At 43.7% G+C, this 27,250-nt stretch overlaps 1 protein-coding gene across 2 annotated transcripts; it reads right to left on the bottom strand.

Moving 5' to 3' along the window:
- Positions 1-475: 475 nt before the first annotated feature.
- On the bottom strand, positions 476-26,948 carry LOC122929355. 2 transcript variants are annotated; one of them, XM_044282896.1, is made up of 8 exons: positions 26,822-26,948; positions 23,756-23,818; positions 13,226-13,297; positions 13,066-13,154; positions 12,671-12,725; positions 1,544-1,700; positions 1,161-1,358; positions 476-676 (listed from the first exon to the last, which is right to left on the bottom strand). In XM_044282896.1, the coding sequence occupies exons 1-8, from the start codon at positions 26,831-26,833 to the stop codon at positions 588-590; spliced, it is 735 nt and encodes a 244-aa protein (XP_044138831.1). In that variant the 5' UTR covers positions 26,834-26,948; the 3' UTR covers positions 476-587. The 2 variants fall into 2 exon arrangements, with proteins under 2 accessions (XP_044138831.1, XP_044138832.1); XM_044282897.1 differs by lacking the exon at positions 13,226-13,297.
- Positions 26,949-27,250: the final 302 nt, after the last annotated feature.

The following is a 27,250-nucleotide window of genomic DNA, read 5'->3' on the forward strand; positions in this document are numbered from 1 at the left end:
CCAGGGAGAGCAGACTGTGCCAGCAGTGCGACCAGGAGACCGTGGAGGATGAGGCTCATTTCCTGCTGCGGTGCCCCAAATACTCAGCAGTGATGGAGACTGACTTCAGGAGACTGTCTGATCTCTGCCCAGACTTCACCTCCATGGAGGAGGAAGAGAGACTCTCCATACTGCTGGGGGAAGAGGAGAACACAACGGCCATAGCAGCACAATATATTACTGCCTGCCATAGACTGAGAGGAGCCTGATATACCATGGACTCCTATACCCCCACCCTGTATATGTCCCCATTCCCCAACCCTACCCAATTATTCCCCACTTGCTTTGGCAATGCTAAAATGTATTTAGTCCTGCCAATAAAGCTGATTTGATATGAGATAGATAGATAGATAGATAGATAGATTAGATAATTAATCTCAGGTTTAACCCTACCTCCTCCTACTCAATAAAGCAATTTGGAAACAAAAATTGCCTTGCTCCTTTATTACATTTGCATAACATTCGGATAAAGGAAGGAAACATATTTTTGGGGACGTGACATTGTTGGTCCTCTGTATCCTATGTGCTCAGGTTGGGGCTGGACATCATCAGATCAGGTTCTTGATCAGGTTCTGCTCCTTTAGATCCTGCAGGGTGTGCGCGTGGAGACGGGTGAGGTCGGCTAGCTCCTCCCAGACTAGAAGAACGGGGACAGAAGTGGTATGATGTAAGAATATGGCAGCTTAGAGGACGTTCAGGATCCTGGAACAGATCTCCATTGGTCAGGACTGATAATTTAGTCATTGGTAGGAGACATTGTTACATGTCATTATCATTAATATGGCCACCCCAAGCAGCACTGATATAATACACTGTATCCTGCCTGATACAGGGCCTGAGGGGGAGGAGCATGACACAGAACACCAGTGAGCAAATCCTTTTGTCAGGCTCCGCCCCCGCAGACCCTGCACTTGTCCGTATACAGCTAGTGAGTTCTTTAATTATATCTCATAACGTTGAATCTTTCATTTCGGTCCGCTCTATCCCTTTTTTTTTTTTTACCCTGAAACATTTTAAAATTGACGTTCTTGTGTTTTTGACACAGACTCAATGGGATCGCTGGCTTCCATAATTTCTTACACTGAGAAGAATCAAATGATTGGTCCCCAATGTGAACTTACCATAAGAAAACAGCGGGGTTCCTCGAGGTTCTCTCAACAATAAACTATGGAAAAAACTGACCAAAGCCCCGGATGACAGCGACCTCTCTGGAAGGGGGAGGGATTTCAGGTAGACAAAGTCCACAGCCAGAGGGTTCCTCGGGGGCGGGGAAACACAGGCGCTGACTACATCCCACACAATGTGCCACACGCCCACATCTAGAGGGCAGAGACATAAGGATGTTACTTATAGGATAGTGATAATTACAGTATAAAAGACATAGGGGTCACAGCTAAATACCCATGAAAGATGGCATCTGATTGGCTGCTAAAGCCTTCAAGGCCACTATGTTAATAAGATCGATACTTAGATATGAGATTACAAGGACATTGGGTGAACTTACCCTTAGAGTCCCATTGGGAGTACGATGGCAGCATCAGGGGCGAGTCTTTGTCGCAGAGTTCTGTGCCAGTGAATCGCTCATGATTGGACCTCACCCACACATAGGGGCGGCCATACTTGGCATACGCGGCCAGCAGAAAAAGAGTGCAGTGCGTTTCCTGAAAATAGTTGTAAGACAGATTTATGGGAAGAGATCATAGCGGTGGGTCAGAAGACAAGGAGATGGCACTATGGACCCTGCTGTGACTCTACCACCAGTCTGTAAATGCTGAAGCCTACCGAGGCATGGACTGGAAAAGACATGAGGTTTGCGTCCTACTGCTCCCTCAAAGCCTTTGTAGCTGGTGGGTCAGTTAGGGATGGCGGCACTGTTCTATCTAAACCAGGTGATCCCTAATCTAGAGGAGCGACGCCCAACCTACGGCCCTCCAACTGTTACAAAACTACAACTCTCAACATGCCCTGATAGCTGTAGGTTGTCCAGGCATGCTGGGAGTTGTAGTTTTGCAACAGCTGGAGGGCCACAGGTTGATCTAGAACAAATAAAGAATGAATGCCTGAATCCCTAGTGGTCCATGGCATTGAGTGGATTACTGTCAGTACCTCTGGTGGTCTAGGGCCTTTACAGGGGTTATCCCATGAAAAGCATGAAGAGCATTTTAAATGAAGTATTATAGCAATGTGCAGGCAATGACAATATTGTTCTGTCTTTTATGCATAATACATTTTCATTTCGGGAAGCGCCCCCTGCTGTTTCTCTTTTTTGTCCACCTTGTCCTGCATTCTGAGGTGGGCTGTCTTAGTACTGGCTTAGTGATCCTTTACTTTGGTGGCCCAGGCACCTTTCATTCACTCATCCCTACTTCTAAATTCATGAAAACAATTAGCAATATATGTCTCTAGACAGTGGAGAAGGAACTTGTGGGGCATTACATTCCCTGTGTATCTCTAGAGCTGCTGTATATGTTAGGGACAATTTTCTATGCAAAGGAGGAGCGGTTAATGTGACCTAATTGGGAAGCATCATAGGTGATGCAGGTGCTTGATGAGCTCCTGCCCACCACAGATAAGTAACAGGTGGTCTCGTACAGTGAAGACCTAAGTGGTTAATGTCTGCAACCCCGCTGGTCTATCGATTTAAAGGGGTTAATGTCTGTATACCTGGTGGTCTAGGTCAGTGAAGGGATTAATGTGATTATCCCTAGTGGTTTAGGCCAGTGAAAGTTTAATGTCAGTATCCCTTGTGTTGAGAGCAGTAAAGAGGTAAATGTCAGTATACCTGGTGGCCAAGACCAATAAAGGTGTTAATGTCAGTATCCCTGGTGATCTAGATCAGTAAAGGGGTTAATATCAGTATCCCTGGTGGTCTTGATCAGTAAAGGGGTTAATGTCAGTATCCCTGGCGGTCTAGATCAGTAAAGGGGTTAATGTCAGTATCCCTGGTGGTCTAGATCAGTAAAGGGGTTAATGTCAGTATCCCTGGTGGTCTAGATCAGTAAAGGGGTTAATGTCAGTATCCCTGGTGGTCTAGATCAGTAAAGGGGTTAATGTCAGTATCCCTGGTGGTCTAGATCAGTAAAGGGGTTAATATCAGTATCCCTGGTGGTCTAGATCAGTAAAGGGGTTAATGTCAGTATCCCAGGTGGTCTAGATCAGTAAAGGGGTTAATGTCAGTATCCCTGGTGGTCTAGATCAGTAAAGGGGTTAATGTCAGTATCCCAGGTGGTCTAGATCAGTAAAGGGGTTAATGTCGGTATCCCAGGTGGTCTAGATCAGTAAAGGGGTTAATGTCAGTATCCCAGGTGGTCTAGATCAGTAAAGGGGTTAATGTCAGTATCCCTGGTGGTCTAGATCAGTAAAGGGGTTAATGTCAGTATCCCAGGTGGTCTAGATCAGTAAAGGGGTTAATGTCAGTATCCCAGGTGGTCTAGATCAGTAAAGGGGTTAATGTCAGTATCCCTGGTGGTCTAGATCAGTAAAGGGGTTAATGTCAGTATCCCAGGTGGTCTAGATCAGTAAAGGGGTTAATGTCGGTATCCCAGGTGGTCTAGATCAGTAAAGGGGTTAATGTCAGTATCCCTGGTGGTCTAGATTAGTAAAGGGGTTAATGTCAGTATCCCTGGTGGTCTAGATTAGTAAAGGGGTTAATGTCAGTATCCCTGGTGGTCTAGATCAGTAAAGGGGTTAATGTCGGTATCCCAGGTGGTCTAGATCAGTAAAGGGGTTAATGTCAGTATCCCTGGTGGTCTAGATTAGTAAAGGGGTTAATGTCAGTATCCCTGGTGGTCTAGATTAGTAAAGGGGTTAATGTCAGTATCCCTGGTGATCTAGATCTGTAAAGGGGTTAATGTCAGTATCCATCCAGAAACAGTGCATTGGACAAAAACTGTTAATCACGTCCTAGTCCTAGGCCATACCATGTCCATGTAATGTGTATTCACCATTCTCGGGCATCGGGTAACAGCAGTCTTAGTTGGCACAGAGGTGGATGGAGCGCGCACCGCGTTACCTGTAACGTACCGCGGAGACTCTGCCCCTTTTCTGAATCATGCGTGAAAGACCCATCACCGATCTTATATAGCGGCACAACAAAACATTTTTCTAAAAGGTCAAAATTGACATTTCCTTACGCAAGGTCACATAGATGTACTGACGGTAAATATATACATTACATTGAATTAACAAAACCGCCATTTTAATAATATCGTTTTTAAACCGTCACGTATCTACTCCTTCGGGAAACCAGGATCGGGTCCTGATCTACTAAGCTACAAATTCAGACCCTTTAGTATCTAACTGTCCAGGAAGTGATCTCAGCCGGATTTCCTGAACGCCTGACCCCTCGATTTCCTCCAAAACACACCATCTCCAATCACAGACCTTATGTCCGGATTTACGGAACTGCCGGGCCACCGCGGTCTCGCGGTATTTCTTCTTTAATAAATTCTGCACCTTTGCTGTCTCACCAGACCCTTGTACAATCGTGCAAATTGCGTAACGATGTTCATTAATACGAATTCGTGCTAATCGTCTGCTGGACCGTTTTAACCCCTTCCCCCTGCATGCATTTAAGGGGTTAGTGACCAAGCAATTTATTTATTTTTTACTTTTTGATCCTCGCTTTCCAAGACCCATAAAAAAAATTTTTTTTAAATTATGCCAGAAGTGTTATTTGTCTACAGCGTTCACCGTACTGGATAAATTACATGATAATTGTGGACTGTGGGTAGTAACAGTATGTGGAGGGGATTTTATTTTTGTAATTTTTTTTCCAATGAAAATAATTTTTTTTAATAAAAAAATCGTTAATTTCTAACGATAATTTGTTTTCCCTTAGTCCTAACAGCAGCACAGATGGGGTTAACTGCCCCTGTGGACTGGTAGGACCGGCGGAATTTTAATGAGCCCAAGAACCAATAAACGATCTTCAGCTCCCTGAAAGGGAGGAGATCACCCCCCAGCCCACCGTGTTTTTAACAAGCATAATGTATTTAGGGTGGGATATTTGTGTGCTGCTGTTAGGACTAAGGGAAAACAAATTATCGTTAGAAATTAACGATTCCCTTACGTCCTCAACAGCAGCACAGATGGGGAGATAGCAAGAAGAATCCCCTAGGGAGGGTCCTCATGCCTGGCAGAACTAAGAACAGTCTGCCCAAAAGCCGAAAACTCTGCCATCCTAGCATCTATCCTATAATGGGAGATGAAGGTTGACTCAGAGCTCCAGGAGGCCGCCTTACAGATCAACTCTAAGGGGAGGAGTCTTCTCTCCGCAACCGAGGTGGAGACCGCCCTAGTAGAATGGGCCCTCACAAACTCGGGAGGATCTAAGGATTGGGAGACGAAAGCTTCCAAAATGGCCTCCTTGATCCAGCGACTAATGGTGGCTTTAGACGCTTTACGGCCTTTAGACTTACCGGCAAACAGGATAAGAAGATTCTCATCTTTCCTGAACTCACTAGATCTATCCACATAGATCTGGAGGCATCTTGAAATATCCAGCGGGTCTCTAGCTGGAGTATCAGAGGAGGAGGCTGTAAACAAAACTGGTAAAGATATTACCTGATTGATGTTCTGGAAAGTAGGCACCTTAGGCCTGAAGTAAGGTAAAAACTTCAGGAGTACTCTATCCTGTAGAAAAATAATGTACGGGTGATTTGCGGAAAAAGCCTGCAATTCAGAAACTCTTTTGGCTGAAGCTATAGCCAGAAGAAAGACCATCTTTAAAGTCAGAAATTTAAAATTTACCTCCTCCAAGGGCTCGAAGGGGGGAGATGCTAGCCCCCTGAGCACTACTGAAAGATCCCACTGGGGGATAGGTTTCAGTATAGTAGGCTTTAGTCTTTCAGCTCCCTTCAGGAAGCGTTTGATGAGTGGGTCCCGAGAATGTGGCCTGTTGAGACAGGCCGAGATGGCATAAACCTGTACCTTCAAGGTAGCTGGAGATAGGCCTCTATCTAATCCATCCTGAAGAAATTGAAGTATCGCAGGAAGGGGCGGATCTGCAGACGCCACCTGTCTGGAATCACACCATGCCTCGAAGATTCTCATGATCCTGGAGTAGGCCTTCTTTGTAGACTCTGCTCGGGAATGCGACAAAGTTCTCAGGACCGACTTGGAAAGCCCTTCTATGTTGGGAAGGGACTGATCAACCTCCAGGCTGTCAGGTTGAACCTGTGCAGATCTGGGCAGAGGTGAGTGTCCCACGACACCAGGGTCTGCTCCGGGGGGAGTCTCCAGTATTGTCCCCGACTCATCTGAATGAGCTGGGTAAACCAGGATCTTCTGGGCCAAAACGGTATGATGGCTATTACCGAGGCCTGATCCTGACGGATTTTCATCAATACCCTCGGTATCATGGAAAAGGGAGGGAAGATGTAAGCCAGCCTGAACCTCCACGGTATTGACAGAGCATCTATCGCCAGGGGGTTGTCTTCCCTGTAGAGGGAACAGAACCTCATCACCTTGGCGTTGAACCTGGTTGCCATGAGATCCACTTCTGGCATACCCCATCTGTGAACTAGCTGCCTGAAGATCTCCGGATGCAGAGACCACTCCATGGTCGGTAATCCTCGACTTAAGCGGTCCGCTATCATATTGAGGGAGCCTCGAATATGAACGGCAGATAGATGGGAAAGGTTCAGCTCTGCCCACCGAAGAATTACCCCGATCTCTGACAGAAGGGGCAATGATCTTGTGCCTCCCTGTTTGTTTATATAGAGGACAGCAGTCATATTGTCTGACTGGACTTTCACTGCTTTGCCCCGGATATGAGGCGCAAAGTGAAGGAGGGCTAGCCGGATAGCTCGCATCTCGCGAAGATTGGAGGAAAGATGCCGCTCCAGAGGAGACCAAGATCCCTGAATTGGGGATCCGTCCAGGTGAGCGCCCCAGCCTACAAGGGACGCGTCTGTAGTCAATATGACCCAAGCTGGTTGGGTCATAGACTTCCCTGCTGGTAGCTGAAACCACCATCTGAGGGAATTTCGGGTTTGACCGGACAGGGAGCACAGGGAATCTAGCCCCGCAGGGCTGCCGTTCCATAGGTGTAGGACCTCCGACTGAAGAGGACGGAGGTGCCATAACGCCCAAGGGACCGCATCCGCAGCCGCTGACATGAGCCCCAGCATCTTCATGAGAGTCCGGATAGAGACTCGACGAGGGACATAAAGGACCTTTGCCAGGTCCTGAATCCGCGCTCTCCTTTCTGGAGTCAACCGGAGGGACATCTCCACAGAGTCGACCACGAATCCTAAGTAATGGATTGAAGTCGATGGGCTCACATTCGACTTCTGCCAGTTGATAATCCAGCCTAGGCGGAAGAGAAAGGAGACTGCGACCTGAAGATGGTGGGTAAGGATCGGAACTGAAGAGGCTATGAAAAGCCAATCGTCCAGATAAGGAATAATAGTCAGTCCTTGGAGTCTCAAAGCTGCCACCACCGAAACCACCACCTTGGTGAAGATGAGGGGGGCAGAAGAGATTCCGAAGGGAAGCACGGCGAACTGAAAGTGCCTGCAAACCCCTGAGATCTGGACCGCGATCCTGAGGAGTTTCCGGGAAGCGGAATGGATCGGAATGTGAAGGTACGCATCCTTGAGGTCCAGAGTAGCCATGACGTCCCCAGAATTGAGGATATGGCTGACTGACCTTATGGTTTCCATGCGAAACCTTGTTTTCCTTATAAATCGATTGAGGAATCTCAAATCGATGATCATCCGGAGATCTCCTGTCTTCTTGGGAACCAGGAACACTGGTGAATAAATCCCTATGCCCCTCTCCCCTGCCGGTACCTCCTCCAGGGCTCCCTTGGAAATATAGTCCTGAATGTAAGATTCTAGGACCACCTGTTTGGCAGACCCGAAGCTTCGTGTGGCGATGAATCTCTCTGGGGGGAGAGAGATAAGATCTACCCGGTACCCGGCGGAAACTATGTCCTGGACCCAGGGGTCTGCAATCAACCGGCTCCAAGAGTCTTTGAAATGGGTAAGACGGCCCCCCACGGGAATCTGGGGGAGGGGTACGGGAAAATCTAGAGGAGACACTGCAGGGGCAGCAGGGCTTATCCAAGAGCCTCGAGGAGGCCCATAGTCAGGAGGGTTTTGCCTCCCTGGTGGGTTTGCGGGGGCGTCTCGGATATTTACGAGATGGCCCCCCCCAATCTCTGCGCCTAGACTGCTGCCCAGAACGACCTCCGCCCTTCTTTTCCTGTCTGGGGCGTCCCCGAAAGGGCTGCTGGGGGAGGCTCTTCCCTTTTTTATCGGAGAGCCCCTCCATTATTTTGTCCAATTCGGACCCGAATAACCTATCTGGTTCGAAGGGGAGCCCACAAAGGTTAAACTTGGATGCGTTATCCGCAATCCACGGTTTCAGCCAGAGTGGTCTGCGGGCAGCTGAAACTAGGGCCATAGTTTTGGCGGCCAGCTTTAGCTGCATCTGGGAGGAATCAACTAAAAAGTCCATAGCCAGGTTGGCTGACTTGAAGGCTGCCAGGATGTCGTCTCTTGATACGCTCTGGTCCACATCCGTCTGGATTTGATTAAGCCTAGAGCGTAGATAGGTGGCTACCTCAGTGGCCGCAATGGAAGTAGATGCGGAGGCGGCGGCCGCCGCGTAACCCCTCCTAAGGGTGCACTCTGCCCTCCGGTCTAGGGGGTCCTGCAGGCTAGACCCATCGTCTGCAGGGACTAGAGTGCGCCGGGACAACTTGGCTATAGCCATGTCCACCTTGGGAACGGAACCCCACGATTCCACCAAGGGTTTAGCCATCGGGTACATGAGTCTGAATTTTCTGGTAAGCACTGGACCCTTCTCAGGCTTCTTCCACTCTGTGCGCATCACAGAGAGGAGGGTCTCATCCGCTCTAAAGACACGCTGTGTCCGACCGGCGGGATCGGAGGACTCCCCCATGTCAACATCCTGGTCCCCCGACCTGATGGACTTGAGTAACTTCTGCGTCTTTTCTGGAGGAAAAAAGCAAGAAGTAGATTCTTCTTCCTCAGAAGAAGAAGACCCCACTGAACAGGGGGTAGGTCTTTCGACCGGTGCGACCACCTCCATGGGAGTCTGAGAGGGACCTGGTAGCCTCTCATTAAGTAGCTGAACTACTCCCTTGATGGAATCATCCACGTATGTCTTGGTCCATTGGAACATCTCCTGCATCGTGGGTTCCGTGGATGCCGTGCGACAACTCTCACATCTGGAGTAAGGACAGCTGTCAACTAGGGGTGTGTTACATTCGTAACATGCCAAATGCTTCCTCTTGGCCCCAGCCTTCCGCTGATCCTCCTTAGGGGAAGCCATAGTCTGTAATGGAAGAAACAAAACAGGTCATAACACCTACAACATCAGGAGGTGGAGAAAACCAGACCTTAAGGGGGCCCACCAGCACTAGAAGAAATAGAGCTGAAAGAAGAGGAAGTACAAAACCCAAGCAAAGCAATACTGCAGGAATATCACAAAGCACAGGAGAGCTTGTGTAGAGAAGGGTCGGCACTGCTGGATGGACGCGGTGCACGAGTCAGTGGGTAGACGTCCCAATACTTGCAGTAAAAGGAAAAAAGACCGGCACTCGCGATGATGATGAATGTTGCGTTTATTCAGTCACATATTATAAGCATATAGTGACGCGTTTCAGCACAACACGTGCTTTCATCAGACTATACAATGCACCCCTATCACATCCCTTTTATACACAGAGGAAAGGAGGAGTTACTCCTCCTTTCCTCTGTGTATAAAAGGGATGTGATAGGGGTGCATTGTATAGTCTGATGAAAGCACGTGTTGTGCTGAAACGCGTCACTATATGCTTATAATATGTGACTGAATAAACGCAACATTCATCATCATCGCGAGTGCCGGTCTTTTTTCCTTTTAAAGCACAGGAGAGCTCTGGAGCTAACTTGTGAAAGCAACGCAACCAGAGCACTGACTGATGGGCTCTGGGCGCTAAAAAGGAGGAAACCCCGCCCAGTTCCTGAAACGAGATCAGCACCACTCCCTTTTTTTTGTATATGTGCTGCCAAAGCAAGCACTCAGAAAAACCAGAGCCTATACTGGCTCTACCTAAACGAAAAATTGTCTCCCCAGACTAATCCTAAGTCCAGGATGTCATTCTAGGGAGCCAGTTTAAGAAAAGGTGAGTTTTATACATCACCGCATCGCTTCGGAAAACCGGAAGTGACGTAGCGCACCTAAGGCGCGTCACTTCCGGGAAATGGCGGCGCCCATAGCGCCGCACACATGCGGTAACGGAGGAACGGAGCACCGTCTACAGATGATGAAAGAAGAGGGGAGGGGACGCCCCCCTCCCCAACGGTACCCCAGACCGAAATCGCCATGATCAGGCCTAAAATAAAGGCACTGAGATGCATAGAAAGCGAGCTAAGCTTTAAGGAGGGAAAAAAGAACCCCTAAGCAATCTTCAGCTCCCAAAGAGGGAGCGACACGCCAGTCCACCTGTCCAGAGGACAGAAAAAAACACGGTGGGCTGGGGGGTGATCTCCTCCCTTTCAGGGAGCTGAAGATCGTTTATTGGTTCTTGGGCTCATTAAAATTCCGCCGGTCCTACCAGTCCACAGGGGCAGTTAACCCCATCTGTGCTGCTGTTGAGGACGTAAGGGAAGTGTATTTTTTACTTGAAATTTCAATTGTTTACTAAAAATTTTTTTTTACTTTTTTAACCATTTAATAGTCCCAAAAGAAGACTTTAATAGGCGATCTTTTGATTGCTTCTGTAGTTCTCTGGACTGCTTATGTACTAATCTCAAAGGTGACAGCCGTCTGAATCATTATATAGTTAAAACATACCTTTTTAAATATAGATAATTAAAATAAACACCAAAATAATTCCCCGAAGTATAATAAATATACACAATGAGGTGCACGGCGGCACCAACCAGAGCTGGAAATACAGAACCCGATTGTCCTGCCACAACCTGATATATTGGGGTTTTTGTTCCGTTACTTGTATACGGTTCCTCAAGAGATAATTGATCCCTTGTTCCAAAGAATGTGCTCCTCCTCCCCGCCCCCTGCTATATATACCTCGGCCTCTACCTCTCCTGCTTAGGTTTTTATTTTATTTTTTATGTAAATGAATATTTTGTTCCTTTTCAGAATCAGTTGTGGAGAGATCTGTGTCTAGTTCATTTGGTGGTGGTCTTTCCTTGATATCTAAGTAGGCTTTATTGTCCTTGATCTCTATGTAGGCTTTATTCTCCTTGAATTCTGCCAAATCTTTATTGAACTGTCAATGTTTGCGTTCCCTAAGGTAATGTTGAAACTTCTCCACGGTAATCTGCAGTTGTTTCTTCTTGGTGATGAAATTAGTTTCTTGGGAAAATGTTTGTGTGACCGCAATCTAAGCTCTTCTCCTCTGGTGTAGAGGTTCCTCAAATGTCATCTACAGCCCACCTGCCTTTGGTGCCCTCAGCTAGGACTACGTTCTCTCTGCCTCCACCTCTGCTGTTTCTATTTGTGGACACTACCTCGTCAGTTTAGGGTCCCACGATTTGTGTCCTATGCCCGTTTTCTGAAAGGATACACGTGAGGGACTGACTGAAGAATCCTGTGTGCATAGTGAGGTCAAGCAGTTGTTTGATGATTTTATAATAGAGGTTATTGTCAGTATCCCTGGAAGTCTAGATCATTTAAAGGGTTAAGGTCAACATCCCTTGTGGCGTAGGGCATTAAAGGGGTTATTGACACCATACCCATGGTCTCAGTCAGAAAAAGGGTTAATACCAGACCTATAATCAAATCAACCTGCTGGTATCATATGTAAGGACTACTTTCAGCTCAGGTTCATAGTCTTGTGGTCTTCATAGAAATTGTGGGTACATCTCTGTAAGTAAAGCAGCTCTTTCTCTCCCTTTCCCAACTAGAATTCCCAGCACAATTTCAAACACCTGTCAGAGATTTCTCTATTTTTCTGAAGTTGAGAAGTCTCCTTCAGGTTTGTAATCACTCTCCAACAGGGGCGGACAGGGAACTTAAAGTGGCCATGGAAAAAAAACTAAAAGTGGCCCAATTTTGCAAGAAGGTCCAAATGAACAGAAGACGGGGCAACACAAGTAGCCGGGGTCAACAATACTATAGTGCAAAACACCGTCCCAGCAGAACCAAATAACACAGGGTAGAACAATATACTGCCCCAAAAGCTGGCCCTCTGTGGTGGCCATCAATAGCTACCATCTTCTGTTCTCCTCCTCCAGTTGAGGTGCAGTTGCTGGCCGGGTACAAGAGTACCTGATTCTCACAGCGTTAATTACTGTTGAGAGCTCATTATGTACCCAGTCAGCGGCAGAGTGGAGGACTTAGGTGGCGCCCAGAGCATCGGCCTACCGGGAAATTTCCCTGTAGGGTCTAAGGCCAATCCGCCCCTGTCCTCCACAGTGAAGAAGCTACAACTATAATACTTCTCCGACAAGAAGAAATTTGATGGACACTGGGCAGATTTTCTAATTTGCTTCTATGGAAAGTTGCACCCAAATGGGATGTATTTAACGTTTACAGCCCTCTGCAAACCACTGTGAAGAAATACTTCTCCATCCATAACTGCATCTTTTTGGGCTCCTAAATATCATCATCTAAGAATAATTCAACATCAGCTGATGCAAAATCTTACCGGGATAGCAATTTCTCTATCACATGGAGACGCAGGAGGCAGCAGGCCAGAACCTCTGAGGGGAGAAGAGAAAGATGAACTTTGGTAAAGAAATTGCAACTTTCTAATATATTTTGTGTTTCAATTCATCACTGTCTTCCAGATCTCTGCTTGTTGTCAATAAATGAGAACATCTTGATTCAGAGGCTGAAACCTGCATAATCTGCTCCATGCCGCTGATCGGTTTGTTACAGTGTAGCAGTGCAGGCAAAACTATTAGTCTGAAGTCAAGTTGCCAAGACTAATACATCGTAGATTGCCAAGATCCCATCAAACTGCTGAAACACAAATGTTCAGACTGATAGAGACAATGAAACAATAATGAGACCAAAACAAACAGGAGGCTCTGGAGATACCTCGGTGTGGACTGGTCACTGCTGCAGGTAGGAAGGTGATAACTGATCTCACTGCTGACAGACCCCGGAGACGGAGGAGGTGGACAGCTCTAGAAAACACAGTGTAAGGTAAGGAAAGTGATGGAGGTGAACACCAGACGGCTCAATACTAGAAACTCACCAGATCCTCATTCACCACTGTCAGTAAAATCTCTTCTCTTCCCCTCAGCCATGGCTGAAAATATCGGAAACCCTACAACATATAATATTATACTATAATACTACCCCCTATGTACAAGAATATAACTACTATAATACTGCCTCCTATGTACAAGAATATAACTACTATAATACTGCCTCCTATGTACAAGAATATAACTACTATAATACTGCCTCCTATGTACAAGAATATAACTACTATAATACTGCTTCCTATGTACAAGAATATAACTACTATAATACTGCCTCCTATGTACAAGAATATAACTACTATAATACTGCCTCCTATGTACAAGAATATAACTACTATAATACTGCCTCCTATGTACAAGAATATAACTACTATAATACTGCTCCTATGTACAAGAATATAACTACTATAATACTGCTCCTATGTACAAGAATATAACTGCTATAATACTGCTCCTATGTACAAGAATATAACTACTATAATACTGCCTCCTATGTACAAGAATATAACTACTATAATACTGCTCCTATGTACAGGAATATAACTACTATAATACTGCTCCTATGTACAAGAATATAACTACTATAATACTGCTCCTATGTACAAGAATATAACTACTATAATACTGCTCCTATGTACAAGAATATAACTACTATAATACTGCTCCTATGTACAAGAATATAACTACTATAATACTACCCCCTATGTACAAGAATATAACTACTATAATACTGCCTCCTATGTACAAGAATATAACTACTATAATACTGCCTCCTATGTACAAGAATATGACTACTATAATACTGCTCCTATGTACAAGAATATAACTACTATAATACTGCTCCTATGTACAAGAATATAACTACTATAATACTGCTCCTATGTACAAGAATATACCTACTATAATACTGCCTCCTATGTACAAGAATATAACTACTATAATACTGCTCCTATGTACAAGAATATAACTACTATAATACTGCTCCTATGTACAAGAATATACCTACTATAATACTGCCTCCTATGTACAAGAATATAACTACTATAATACTGCTCCTATGTACAAGAATATAACTACTATAATACTGCTCCTATGTACAAGAATATAACTACTATAATACTACCCCCTATGTACAAGAATATAACTACTATAATACTGCCTCCTATGTACAAGAATATAACTACTATAATACTGCCTCCTATGTACAAGAATATGACTACTATAATACTGCTCCTATGTACAAGAATATAACTACTATAATACTGCTCCTATGTACAAGAATATAACTACTATAATACTGCTCCTATGTACAAGAATATACCTACTATAATACTGCCTCCTATGTACAAGAATATAACTACTATAATACTGCCTCCTATGTACAAGAATATAACTACTATAATACTGCCTCCTATGTACAAGAATATATCTACTATAATACTACCCCCTATGTACAAGAATATAACTACTATAATACTGCCTCCTATGTACAAGAATATAACTACTATAATACTGCCTCCTATGTACAAGAATATAACTACTATAATACTGCCTCCTATGTACAAGAATATGACTACTATAATACTGCCTCCTATGTACAAGAATATAACTACTATAATACTGCCTCCTATGTACAAGAATATAACTACTATAATACTGTCTCCTATGTACAAGAATATAACTACTATAATACTGCTTCCTATGTACAAGAATATGACTACTATAATACTGCTTCCTATGTACAAGAATATGACTACTATAATACTGCTCTTATGTACAAGAATATAACTACTATAATACTGCCTCCTATGTACAAGAATATAACTACTATAATACTGCTCCTATGTACAAGAATATAACTACTATAATACTGCTCCTATGTACAAGAATATAACTACTATAATACTGCTCCTGTGTACAAGAATATAACTACTATAATACTGCCTCTTATGTACAAGAATATAACTACTATAATACTGCCTCCTATGTACAAGAATATAACTACTATAATACTGCTCCTATGTACAAGAATATAACTACTATAATACTGCTCCTACGTACAAGAATAGAACTACTATAATACTGCTCCTATGTACAAGAATAGAACTACTATAATACTGCCTCCTATGTACAAGAACATAACTACTATAATACTGCTCCTGTGTACAAGAATATAACTACTTTAATACTGCCTCTTATGTACAAGAATATAGCTACTATAATACTGCTCCTATGTACAAGAATATAACTACTATAATACTGCATCCTATGTACAAGAATATAACCACTATAATACTGCTCCTATGTACAAGAATATAACTACTATAATACTGCTCCTATGTACAAGAATATAACTACTATAATACTGCTCCTATGTACAAGAATATAACTACTATAATACTGCTCCTATGTACAAGAATATAACTACTATAATACTGCCTCCTATGTACAAGAATATAACTACTATAATACTGCTCCTGTGTACAAGAATATAACTACTATAATACTGCTCCTATGTACAAGAATATAACTACTATAATACTGCTCCTATGTACAAGACTATAACTACTATAATACTGCCTTCTATGTACAAGAATATAACTACTTTCCCCTATCGTCCTCCGGCAGCACAGCATGGGTTAATAGTTGGTCATCTTCTCTCTAGGACCGCCCACCTAGTAAAACAAATAATCAATTAATCAAGCTAATAGCCTCCCCTATAAGGGTCACCTCCCCGAATGCCTCGGCGTGTTTTTTATTTGTCCCCTTCTCAGAGGATGTAGCCCACCGTCAGGAAGATTTCTCTGGCCGCAATACCTTGACACGGTTATGGCCATGGGAGTGGGAATAGCCACGGTGTTCCCTGGCTCCACTCCCGACCGCTTTAAGCGCCATCCCTGAAGCCCTGGTCTTCGGCAGCAGGTCCCAGGTCTCCGGAGCGCAGCGCGACCGGAAGTCTGAAGCTGAACTTCCGGTTTTTGCGGTGGAACGCACCGTGACACGCAGGCGCTTCCGGATGACGTCACAGACGCACCCGGACCTGTTTGAGCGCCAAATTCAAACCTGGTAAGGTATTTAAAGCGGATTTTAGCTGGAGCTCGGTGCCCTGGTACCAGGCAGCAGAGCTCCAGCATTGCAGAGGTATATGTGATCCCTCACACTGTCAGGAGATGGATGCCTTCTCCTTTTTGCCTCTATAATTTACTTATCTTCCCTTGAATTGCAGATGTCCACCGCATCAAGCAGGGGGGAAAAGAGAGCCAGAAAGAGCAGACACAGGATGTGTCTGGCCTGTGAACAGCCGCTCCCTGATGAGTTCCCGCACGATCTGTGTGTCAGGTGTCACCGCGATATGCAAGATTCCTCGCCATCCAAAAAGAAACAGAGGTCGCAATCGTCTCTCTGTATTTCGTGTCTCCACCAGTTACCCGCGGAACACTCCTCCAATATTTGTGAGAATTGTACTCAGCCTGATAATCCGTCAGATGCCGAAACAGCGAAGATTATGTCTCTATTTAAAGAGTTCCTTAAACAATCTAAAAAGAAAAAGTCTAAGAAGCCGTGTTTATCCCCATCAACTTCTGAGGAATCTCTTCGGTCGGAAGGCGAGATTTCTACCGATTCAGATACACACTTCATTGAAGATAATTTTTTATTTAATAAAAAGGATGCAAACCGTTTAATAAAGGAAGTTAAAAATATCATGGAAGCCAGTAAGGAGAAATCCGGTACTCGTGAGGAAGATGACCTCTTCTATTTCCCTAAGAAGAAGGCTCCCGTGTTTCCCAGCCACCCGGTCCTAGATGCAATAATGCATAAAGAATGGGAGCAACCGGTAGGCAGAATTAATCTAGGATCTAGATTCAAGAACATCTACAAAACTGATCCTGCGGAATCTACAAGTTGGGAGTCTCCCGCCAGAGTGGATGCAGCCGTAACCAGATTAACAAGAAAATCTTTCTTCCCTTCAGATGATTCAGCATTGTTAAAAGACCCTATGGAGAAAAAGGCGGATGCTCTGCTTAAGAGATTACATACATATCTCGCGTCTATGAATAAAGCAGCTATGGCGACGGTACCTGTAGCCCGTGCTCTGAGGGTTTGGCTCAGCCAATTAGGCAGAGATATCGAAGATGGCGTCGCCAGGGAGGATCTCTTCCGACAACTACCGTCTTTGAAACTGGCGGCAGAATTTCTTTGCGACTTTCCTGTTGACTCCTTAAGGCTCATTGCTAAAAACATGGCACTTGCTAATTCTGTTAGAAGAGCCATATGGCTAAAGCTCTGGTCTGGAGACCCCTCTTCAAAGAGCAACCTATGTTCCCTTCCGTTCGAACCGGGCAAATTATTCGGCTCTCATCTCGACAAGCTTCTTGAGGCCAATATGGAAGATAAAGCTTTAAGTTTTCCTCAGCCTAAACGTAGAGAGAGAAGATTTTTTCGTCCCTACAGGGGTCAAGATTCCAGAAGATCTACCTTTAGAGGCCGATCCAGTCGTGGAAGATCTGACCGTAGAACCTGGGTTCCTACGGAGAAGTCTAGAAAGAAAACCGACGATAACAAGCCTTCCAAACATGACTTCTGACGCCAGAGGTCAGGAAGTGGGAGGACGCCTGGCATTCTTCTACCCCAAATGGCAGCAGATTACCTCGGATTGTTGGGCGCTGAATGTGGTTCGCAACGGCTATACCCTCGAGTTCAACCGTCTACCAAGAGACAGGTTTCTTCTCAACGATGGGAGAGACCTAAAGATCATCCAGCTTTTAAAAGAGTTCGTAGAAAAAGGAGCCTTAGAACCAGTTCCAGTTCAGCAAGAATATGCAGGCGTCTACTCCAGAGTCTTTTGTGTTCCCAAACCCGATGGAAAAAGCCGCTTAATTATAGATCTCCGCTATGTGAACCGTTACATGAAAAAGATCCATTTCAAAATGGAAACGATAAGGTCCATTACTGCGGTTCTCAGGAAGAATCAGTTTATGTCCTCTCTGGACTTAAAGGACGCATACCTCCACATTCCGATCCAGTTGCAGTCAAGAAAATACTTGAGAGTCGCCATCAGGATGGGGAAGAGAACGCTGCATTTCCAATTCAAGGCTCTCCCGTTCGGCTTGTGTTCTGCCCCAAGGATCTTCACCAAGATTGCTGTCGTTGTTGTTGTGGAGCTTCGTCTTCAGGGGATTCAGATCTTCCCTTATTTGGACGACTGGCTTGTCGTGGCAGAGTCAGAGAGTCGTCTGCAGCATCATCTAGAAGAAACCATAAGACTTCTCCAGTCTGTAGGTTTCCTGGTAAACTGGGGAAAATCCGATCTGATTCCTTCCACTTCCAAGATTTTTCTCGGCTTCTTGATAGACACAGTCTCCATGAAATTATACCTTCCTCTACCAAAGGTGGAGTTATTAAAAAAGGAAGTAAAGACACTAATGTCCCTGCCGTCACCGTCCGTCCACAGAGTCATGAAGACACTGGGACATCTGACAGCTGTTGCGGATGCAGTACCTTGGGCGAATATCCACACACGGGATCTCCAGCAGAATTTACTCCAGACTTGGCGGCGCAGTCGTTACCAGTTGGGGGCAAAGGTGAAGTTATCCTCCTACACAGTACAGAGCCTCAAATGGTGGCTTCACTCAAGCAATCTGATCAAAGGGAAGAAATTCCAGTTTCTCTCTTCGGTAACCATCACGACGGATGCATCTGGCCAGGGCTGGGGAGCGCACCTCCAGAACAAATGGATGCAAGGCCGCTGGTCCTCCAAGGAAATGAAACAATCTTCAAATTACAAAGAATTGAAAGCTGTAATGTTAGCACTGTACAAATTCAAGACCGAGGTATCTGGGAAGTCAGTGCTGATCCGTTCAGACAATCTTGTCACAGTATTCTACTTAAACAAGCAAGGGGGCACGAGAAGCAGGTCCCTGCTGCAGTTATGCAAGAAGATTTTCAGCTGGGCGGAATCACATCTTGCAGAGTTGAAAGCGCTGCATATCAGAGGCTCCTCGAATACTCAAGCGGATCTTCTGAGCAGGAAGATAGTCAACCAAGCGGACTGGGAACTAAATCCTATTGTCTTCCAGAGCATTGTAGCCAAGTGGGGTTGTCCGTCCTGGGATCTGATGGCGTCCGCAACGAACAAGAAGTTAAGCAAGTTCTGTTCTCTGAAGATCTCCGACAATCCTGCAGTGGTAGATGCTTTCTCAATGAATTGGAAGAACCTTTCTGCCTACGTTTTTCCCCCAGTTCCTCTCATTCCGAAGACATTACGGAAAATAGTAGAAGAAAAACCTTTATTTGTGATAATGATAACCCCGTTCTGGCCAAGGAGGTCGTGGTTCCCGCTCCTGCTCCATCTGTCCAGGGGAGAATTCTGGAAGCTCCCTCCACGTCCGGATCTGCTTCTCCAGAACGGCCTATATCATCAAAATCTAGACCGTTTACATCTTACCGCCTGGAAGTTGAAAGATCTAAGCTAGAAGCAGAAGGTCTCTCACAATCTGTCATAAATACTCTGCTTGCCTCTCGCAAAGACTCGACTAACAGGAAATATTCTAAAATATGGAGGAAATTTGTTTCCTGGAGTTCTGATTCGGGCCACAATGACCTCGATGTCTCTTCAGTGCTGCAATTTCTACAGGATGGTTTTCAGAAAGGTCTCAAACCAAACACGTTGAGAGCCCATATGACGGCCATTAACTCTATGACAGAGAATAGATTCCTTCATCACCCTCTAATCCTCAGGTTCTTCAAGGCAGTTAGAAGACTGCAACCTGTACATAGGGACCCTACACCTATCTGGGACCTTTCCTTAGTCCTAAAGAGGCTTACCTCAGCACCTTTTGAGCCTTTACAAGATGTAGATCTCAAATGGCTTTCTTATAAAGCTCTATTTTTGACGGCCGTCACTTCCGCTAAGAGGCTCGGAGAACTACAAGCCTTGTCATCCAGATCTCCCTATGTACGCTTTTTACCAGACGGAGTCCTACTGCGTACAATTCCGACTTTCCTGCCGAAAGTGCCTTCTTCAGCTAACAAGAACAGGGAATCATTTCTCCCGGTATTTTTTCCTGATCCGATTAATGAACAACAGGTACTTCTTAATACTCTAGATGTTAAAAGAACATTACAGATCTACCTCCAAAGAACTAAAGACTTCAGGAAGACCGAAAATCTTTTTGTTCTCTTCGCTGGTCCAAGAAAGGGACAACTGCCTTCTAAGGACTCTCTTGCGAGGTGGATAAAATCCACAATTATGGAAGCCTATTCTCTTGAAGCCGTGCCTCCACCCTTTCCAATCAAGGCCCATTCCACCAGAGCTGCAGCAACCTCCTGGGCAGAAATGGCGCAAGTTCCCATTGAAGAGATTTGCAATGCCGCATCATGGTCCTCGTCTCTGACGTTTGCTAAACACTATCGTCTGGACATCAATGCTAGGAGCTCAGCCTTTGGTACTGGGGTTTTGTCAGCAGCCGTGGATGAAAGTCCCTCCCTATGAGATCTATAAAAATCCCATGCTGTGCTGCCGGAGGACGATAGGGGAAAGGAAAAATTCTTACCGGGATTTTACTTTCCTTGAGTCCGGAGGCAGCACAAGTATACCCTCCCTAATAAATTGTTGTTTTCTTTTGCACTTATGTTTGAGTCTCTATTTTTTAAACACGCCGAGGCATTCGGGGAGGTGACCCTTATAGGGGAGGCTATTAGCTTGATTAATTGATTATTTGTTTTACTAGGTGGGCGGTCCTAGAGAGAAGATGACCAACTATTAACCCATGCTGTGCTGCCTCCGGACTCAAGGAAAGTAAAATCCCGGTAAGAATTTTTCCTATAATACTGCTCCTATGTACAAGAATATAATTACTATAATACTGCCTCCTATGTACAAGAATATAACTACTATAATACTGCCTCCTATGTACAAGAACATAACTGCTATAATACTACCTCCTATGTACAAGAATATAACTACTATAATACTGCTCCTATGTACAAGACTATAACTACTATAATACTGCCTTCTATGTACAAGAATATAACTACTATAATACTGCTCCTATGTACAAGAATATAATTACTATAATACTGCCTCCTATGTACAAGAATATAACTACTATAATACTGCCTCCTATGTACAAGAACATAACTACTATAATACTGCTCCTGTGTACAAGAATATAACTACTATAATACTGCCCCTATGTACAAGAATATAACCACTATAATACTGCTCCTATGTACAAGAATATAACTACTATAATACTGCCTCCTATGTACAAGAATATAACTATTATAATACTGCTCCTATGTACAAGAATATAACTACTATAATACTACCTCCTATGTACAAGAATATAACTACTATAATACTGCTCCTATGTACAAGAATATAACTACTATAATACTGCCTTCTATGTACAAGAATATAACTACTATAATACTGCTCCTATGTACAAGAATATAATTACTATAATACTGCCTCCTATGTACAAGAATATAACTACTATAATACTGCCTCCTATGTACAAGAATATAACTACTATAATACTGCCTCCTATGTACAAGAATATAACTATTATAATACTGCCCCCTATGTACAAGAATATAACTACTATAATACTGCCTCCTATGTACAAGAATATAACCACTATAATACTGCTCCTATGTACAAGAATATAACTACTATAATACTACCTCCTATGTACAAGAATATAACTACTATAATACTGCCCCCTATGTACAAGAATATAACCACTATAATACTGTTCCTATGTACAAGAATATAACTACTATAATACTGCTCCTATGTACAAGAATATAACTACTATAATACTGCCTCCTATGTACAAGACTATAACTACTATAATACTGCCTTCTATGTACAAGAATATAACTACTATAATACTGCTCCTATGTACAGAATATAACTACTATAATACTGCCTGCTATGTACAAGAATATAACTACTATAATACTGCTCCTATGTACAAGAATATAACTACTATAATACTGCTCCTATGTACAAGAATATAACTACTATAATACTGCTCCTATGTACAAGAATATAACTACTATAATACTGCTTCTATGTACAAGAATATAACTACTATAATACTGCTCCTATGTACAAGAATATAACTACTATAATACTGCTTCCTATGTACTAGAATATAACTACTATAATACTGCCTCCTATGTACAAGAATATAACTACTATAATACTGCTCCTATGTACAAGAATATAACTACTATAATACTGCTCCTATGTACAAGAATATAACTGCTATAATACTGCCTCCTATGTACAAGAATATAACTACTATAATACTGCCTCCTGTGTACAAGAATATAACTACTATAATACTGCCTCCTATGTACAAGAATATAACTACTATAATACTGCTCCTATGTACAAGAATATAACTACTATAATACTGCTCCTATGTACAAGAATATAACTGCTATAATACTGCCTCCTATGTACAAGAATATAACTACTATAATACTGCCTCCTGTGTACAAGAATATAACTACTATAATACTGCCTCCTATGTACAAGAATAATACTACTATAATACTGCTCCTATGTACAAGAATATAACTACTATAATACTGCTCCCATGTACAAGTATATAACTACTATAATACTGCCTCCTATGTACAAGAATATAACTACTATAATACTGCCTCCTATGTACAAGAATATAACTACTATAGTACTGCTCCTATGTACAAGAATATACCTACTATAATACTGCTCCTATGTACAAGAATATAACTACTATAATACTGCTCCTATGTACAAGACTATAACTACTATAATACTGCTCCTATGTACAAGAATATAACTACTATAATACTGCCTCCTATGTACAAGAATATAACTACTATAATACTGCTCCTATGTACAAGAATATAGCTACTATAATACTGCTCCTATGTACAAGAATATAACTACTATAATACTGCCTCCTATGTACAAGAATATAACTACTATAATACTGCTCCTATGTACAAGAATATAACTGCTATAATACTGCTCCTATGTACAAGAATATAACTACTATAATACTGATCCTATGTACAAGAATATAACTACTATAATACTGCTCCTATGTACAAGAATATAACTACTATAGTACTGCTCCTATGTACAAGAATATAACTACTATAATACTGCTCCTATGTACAAGAATATAACTACTATAATACTGATCCTATGTACAAGAATATAACTACTATAGTACTGCTCCTATGTACAAGAATATAACTACTATAATACTGCTCCTATGTACAAGAATATAACTACTATAATACTGCCTCCTATGTACAAGAATATAACTACTATAATACTGCCTCCTATGTACAAGAATATAACTACTATAATACTGCCTCCTATGTACAAGAATATAACTACTATAATACTGCTCCTATGTACAAGACTATAACTACTATAATACTGCTCCTATGTACAAGGATATAATTTCTATCATAGTATACAGCTGTGCGTGATTTAGGCATATTACTTGTAGGGATCCTAGTAAAGACAGGTCAGTCAGGAAATTATCCAGTTTCTGCTTTTCTTCATCCTAAAAAGTGAGAAGCAGTGTCTGTAATGTCAATGAGCAAAAAATGGAATATGTTCAGATATAACAATATTTATCATAGTACTATAATAGTTATATATAATTATACAGGATGTGATATCATCAGTGTCCAGGTCTGTTATACAGGGATGACATCATCACTTTCCAGGCGTAGTGTCTATTATAGAGGAAGGGACATCCCTCCAGGTATAGTGTGTGTTATACAGAAGGTGATGTTGTCAGATGGGGAAACATCTCTCCTTGCCTGAACACTGTGTAGATTAAATTAAATGATCTGGACTGACATTCTGCTGTTTGGCCACAAGATGCCGCTATTTCCTAAACACAGCTACAGACTGCACATATATTTCCATATTCATGAGTGGTGGAGTTACACAGAGCCTGGAGAGGAAGAGAAAGGAAGCAGCCATTTTAGAGGGAGCTGAGACTGAGGAACTGGATCAGCAGAGGACCTGACGGCATCCAGGTGTGAGAGCATCCCTCAGTGACCAGAGCGGCAGCTAAGTGAAGCTGATCATGTCCTAGACCCTGATCCTGTCCAGAGGAACAAGTATTGCTTTCAGGAACGCTGATGAGAGCTGAGGAGCTAAGCTACATACACTGCGGCACCGCATGCTTGTTGGAGAGGCTTTTGTTTGGTTCAGAGTAACCAGGCAGAGCAGACCTGGGTCGGTAAAATCGCGCTCGCACCTCATGACAGTGTTGGCGCCTAGAGACTGAGACCAGGCCTGTAGTTAGTTACCGTAGCTAGGGTCTCTGTTTGTGTCAGGCCACAAGTGTTACTACTGTTCATTGCAAGGACTCCATAACTTAAAGTGACATTGCACATTGGAGAGCTGATAAACTTCCCACAAACTCAAGCCAGGCTGGCGTTTTGCTCAGGAGGAATACTACAGGACCAGTTATGGGAGGGGGAATACTGTAGCTCTGTGTAAGATTGTAAGCTGTTGTGCTGCACCGCAGGCTAGCCATTACCACACACCCATAGTGATTCTTGTTCTTTTAGGGTAATAACAGGGTAGGTGTGGCAGTTTAGTTGTGCCCGCCAGTAGGTAAATTACTGCACTCTCCTCCTTCCTCCTTCATCCATCGGAGGGCGCCGCATTGTGCAGCACAAGGGTCTCAGCTTTTGGGCTAGGTGTATGTAAATCTATTGTATGTTTCCAGCATTTGTGGTTGTGTTCATTACCACGTTTATGTAAAATTCTGTTTTGGCAAAATCCAGTGTTTGGGTTGCTTTCCTCGTTGGTGACTTCGCTGTATCCTGGGGCGCCCACCCTGGTACACGGCTTACAATGTCATCAGTCTCCAGGTGTAGTGTCTGTTACACAGGAGGTGACAATTAGTCTCATTGTGTAGTAGCTATTATTCAGGAGGAGGCATAGTGTGTATTATACAGCAGGTAACATCACTTTCCAGGTATAGTGTCTCTTATACAGGAGATGACATCATCAGTCTTCACGTGTAGTGTCTGTTATACAGAAGGTGACATCATCACTCTCCAGGTGTACTGTGTATCTTACACTATATCATGAGTCTCCTTGCGCCGATTAAGGCACTCTCTTCCCAAGGAGAGATAGTATCCCCCCCCAAATCATAAGGGAGGCAACATAACTCTTTAGGCACAGTGTCAGTAGTGTCTATTATACAGGAGGTGACATCATCAGTATCCAGGTGCAGTGTCTATTATACAGGAGGTGACATCAATCTCCAAGTGTAGTGTATTATACAGGAGGTGACATCATCACTCTCCAGGTGTAGTGACTGTTATAAAGGAGGTGACATCATCAGTGTCCAGCTATATTGTCTATTATACAGGATATGACATCACTCCTCAGGTGTAGTGTCTATCATATGGGAGGTTACCTCAGTCTCCAGGCATAGTGTCTGGAGACTAATAGTAATACATAATACAGGAGGTGACATCACTCTCCAGGTGTAGTGTCTTTTATACAGGAGGCGACATCACTCTCCAGGTACAGTGTCTATCATACAGGAGGCGACATCACTCTCCAGGTACAGTGTCTATTATACGGGAGGCGACATCACTCTCCAGGTACAGTGTCTATTATACAGGAGGTGATATCACTCTCCAGGTGTAGTGTATTATACAGGAGGTGACATCATCACTCTCCAGGTGTAGTGTCTATTATACAGGAGGCGACATCACTCTCCAGGTGTAGTGTATTATACAGGAGGCGATATCACTCTCCAGGTGTAGTGTATTATACAGGAGGTGACATCACTCTCCAGGTGCAGTGTATTATACAGGAGGTGATATGATCACTCTCCAGCTGTATCTATTATGCAGGAGGTGACATCACTCTCCAGGTACAGTGTCTATTATGCAGGAGGTGACATCACTCTCCAGGTGTAGTGTATTATACAGGAGGTGATATCATCACTCTCCAGCTGTATCTATTATACAGGAGGTGACATCATCACTCTCCAGCTGTATCTATTATACAGGAGGTGACATCACTCTCCAGGTACAGTGCCTATTATACAGGAGGTGACATCACTCTCCAGGTGCAGTGTATTATACAGGAGGTGATATCACTCTCCAGCTGTATCTATTATACAGGAGGTGACATCATCACTCTCCAGGTGCAGTGTCTATTATACAGGAGGCAACATCACTCTCCAGGTGCAGTGTCTATTATGCAGGAGGTGACATCACTCTCCAGGTGCAGTGTCTATCATACAGGAGGCGACACCACTCTCCAGGTATTACATACATCTGGATAGTGGTGATATGGTTTCCTCCAGGATCCTGTAGTGAGGGAGGGCTGTATAGTGACAGCTCTTCTATTGTACACTGGGTTGTTATAGGATTAGGTGTGCCTCCTCTGAGCCCTCCCAGCACTGCTATGTCAGTTCTGTACACTGGTGACAGTGTATGCATTATACCGCCACCGGTCCATCACTATGCTGGCTGCACACCCTCCCTGCAGATCATCACCCCCTCCTGTACACAGCACTTACTCTGAGGTTCATGTTGCGGTCTCTGGGCGCAGCAGCTTAGATTTAACCCCCTGTGGTCACTGCTCAGTGTTCATCCCATCCTCCGACTGGAGGCCATGCCTTTCTCCTCCTGTGTGCAGCAGCATCCTCCGCCTCCTGCATCATCATTACCACACCCAGCTTAGGAGGCCTGGCCCCAACACACTGGTGGAGCATCCCATTATCTGCTTCATGCTGGACATGGCCTGAGGGCGTCAGTAACACTGAGCAGGCTTTATTTAGAGGCAGATTTGTGTCAGGTCCGATCCACACGCCTGAACAGCTTACTCCTGCAGAAGGCGCATGGATTTACGTAAATGCAGATAAATGGGACAGCAACAAAAGTCTGCAACACATTTCTCAGATGAAGTCAACCTTAGACACGTTTCAATACAATTACGTTTTTCTTCA

This window comes from Bufo gargarizans, chromosome 2 (assembly GCF_014858855.1).
Source record: "Bufo gargarizans isolate SCDJY-AF-19 chromosome 2, ASM1485885v1, whole genome shotgun sequence".
NCBI lineage: Eukaryota > Metazoa > Chordata > Amphibia > Anura > Bufonidae > Bufo > Bufo gargarizans.

Bases quoted from the DNA above. Each gene is read 5' to 3' on its own strand.
- LOC122929355 (XM_044282896.1), bottom strand. The intron at 12,726-13,065 runs GTATCTCCAGAG...TTCTCCCCTCAG, and splicing joins AGTGACCAGTCCACACCGAG to AGGTTCTGGCCTGCTGCCTC. The intron at 1,701-12,670 runs GTAAGATTTTGC...AACTATTTTCAG, and splicing joins ATAGAGAAATTGCTATCCCG to GAAACGCACTGCACTCTTTT.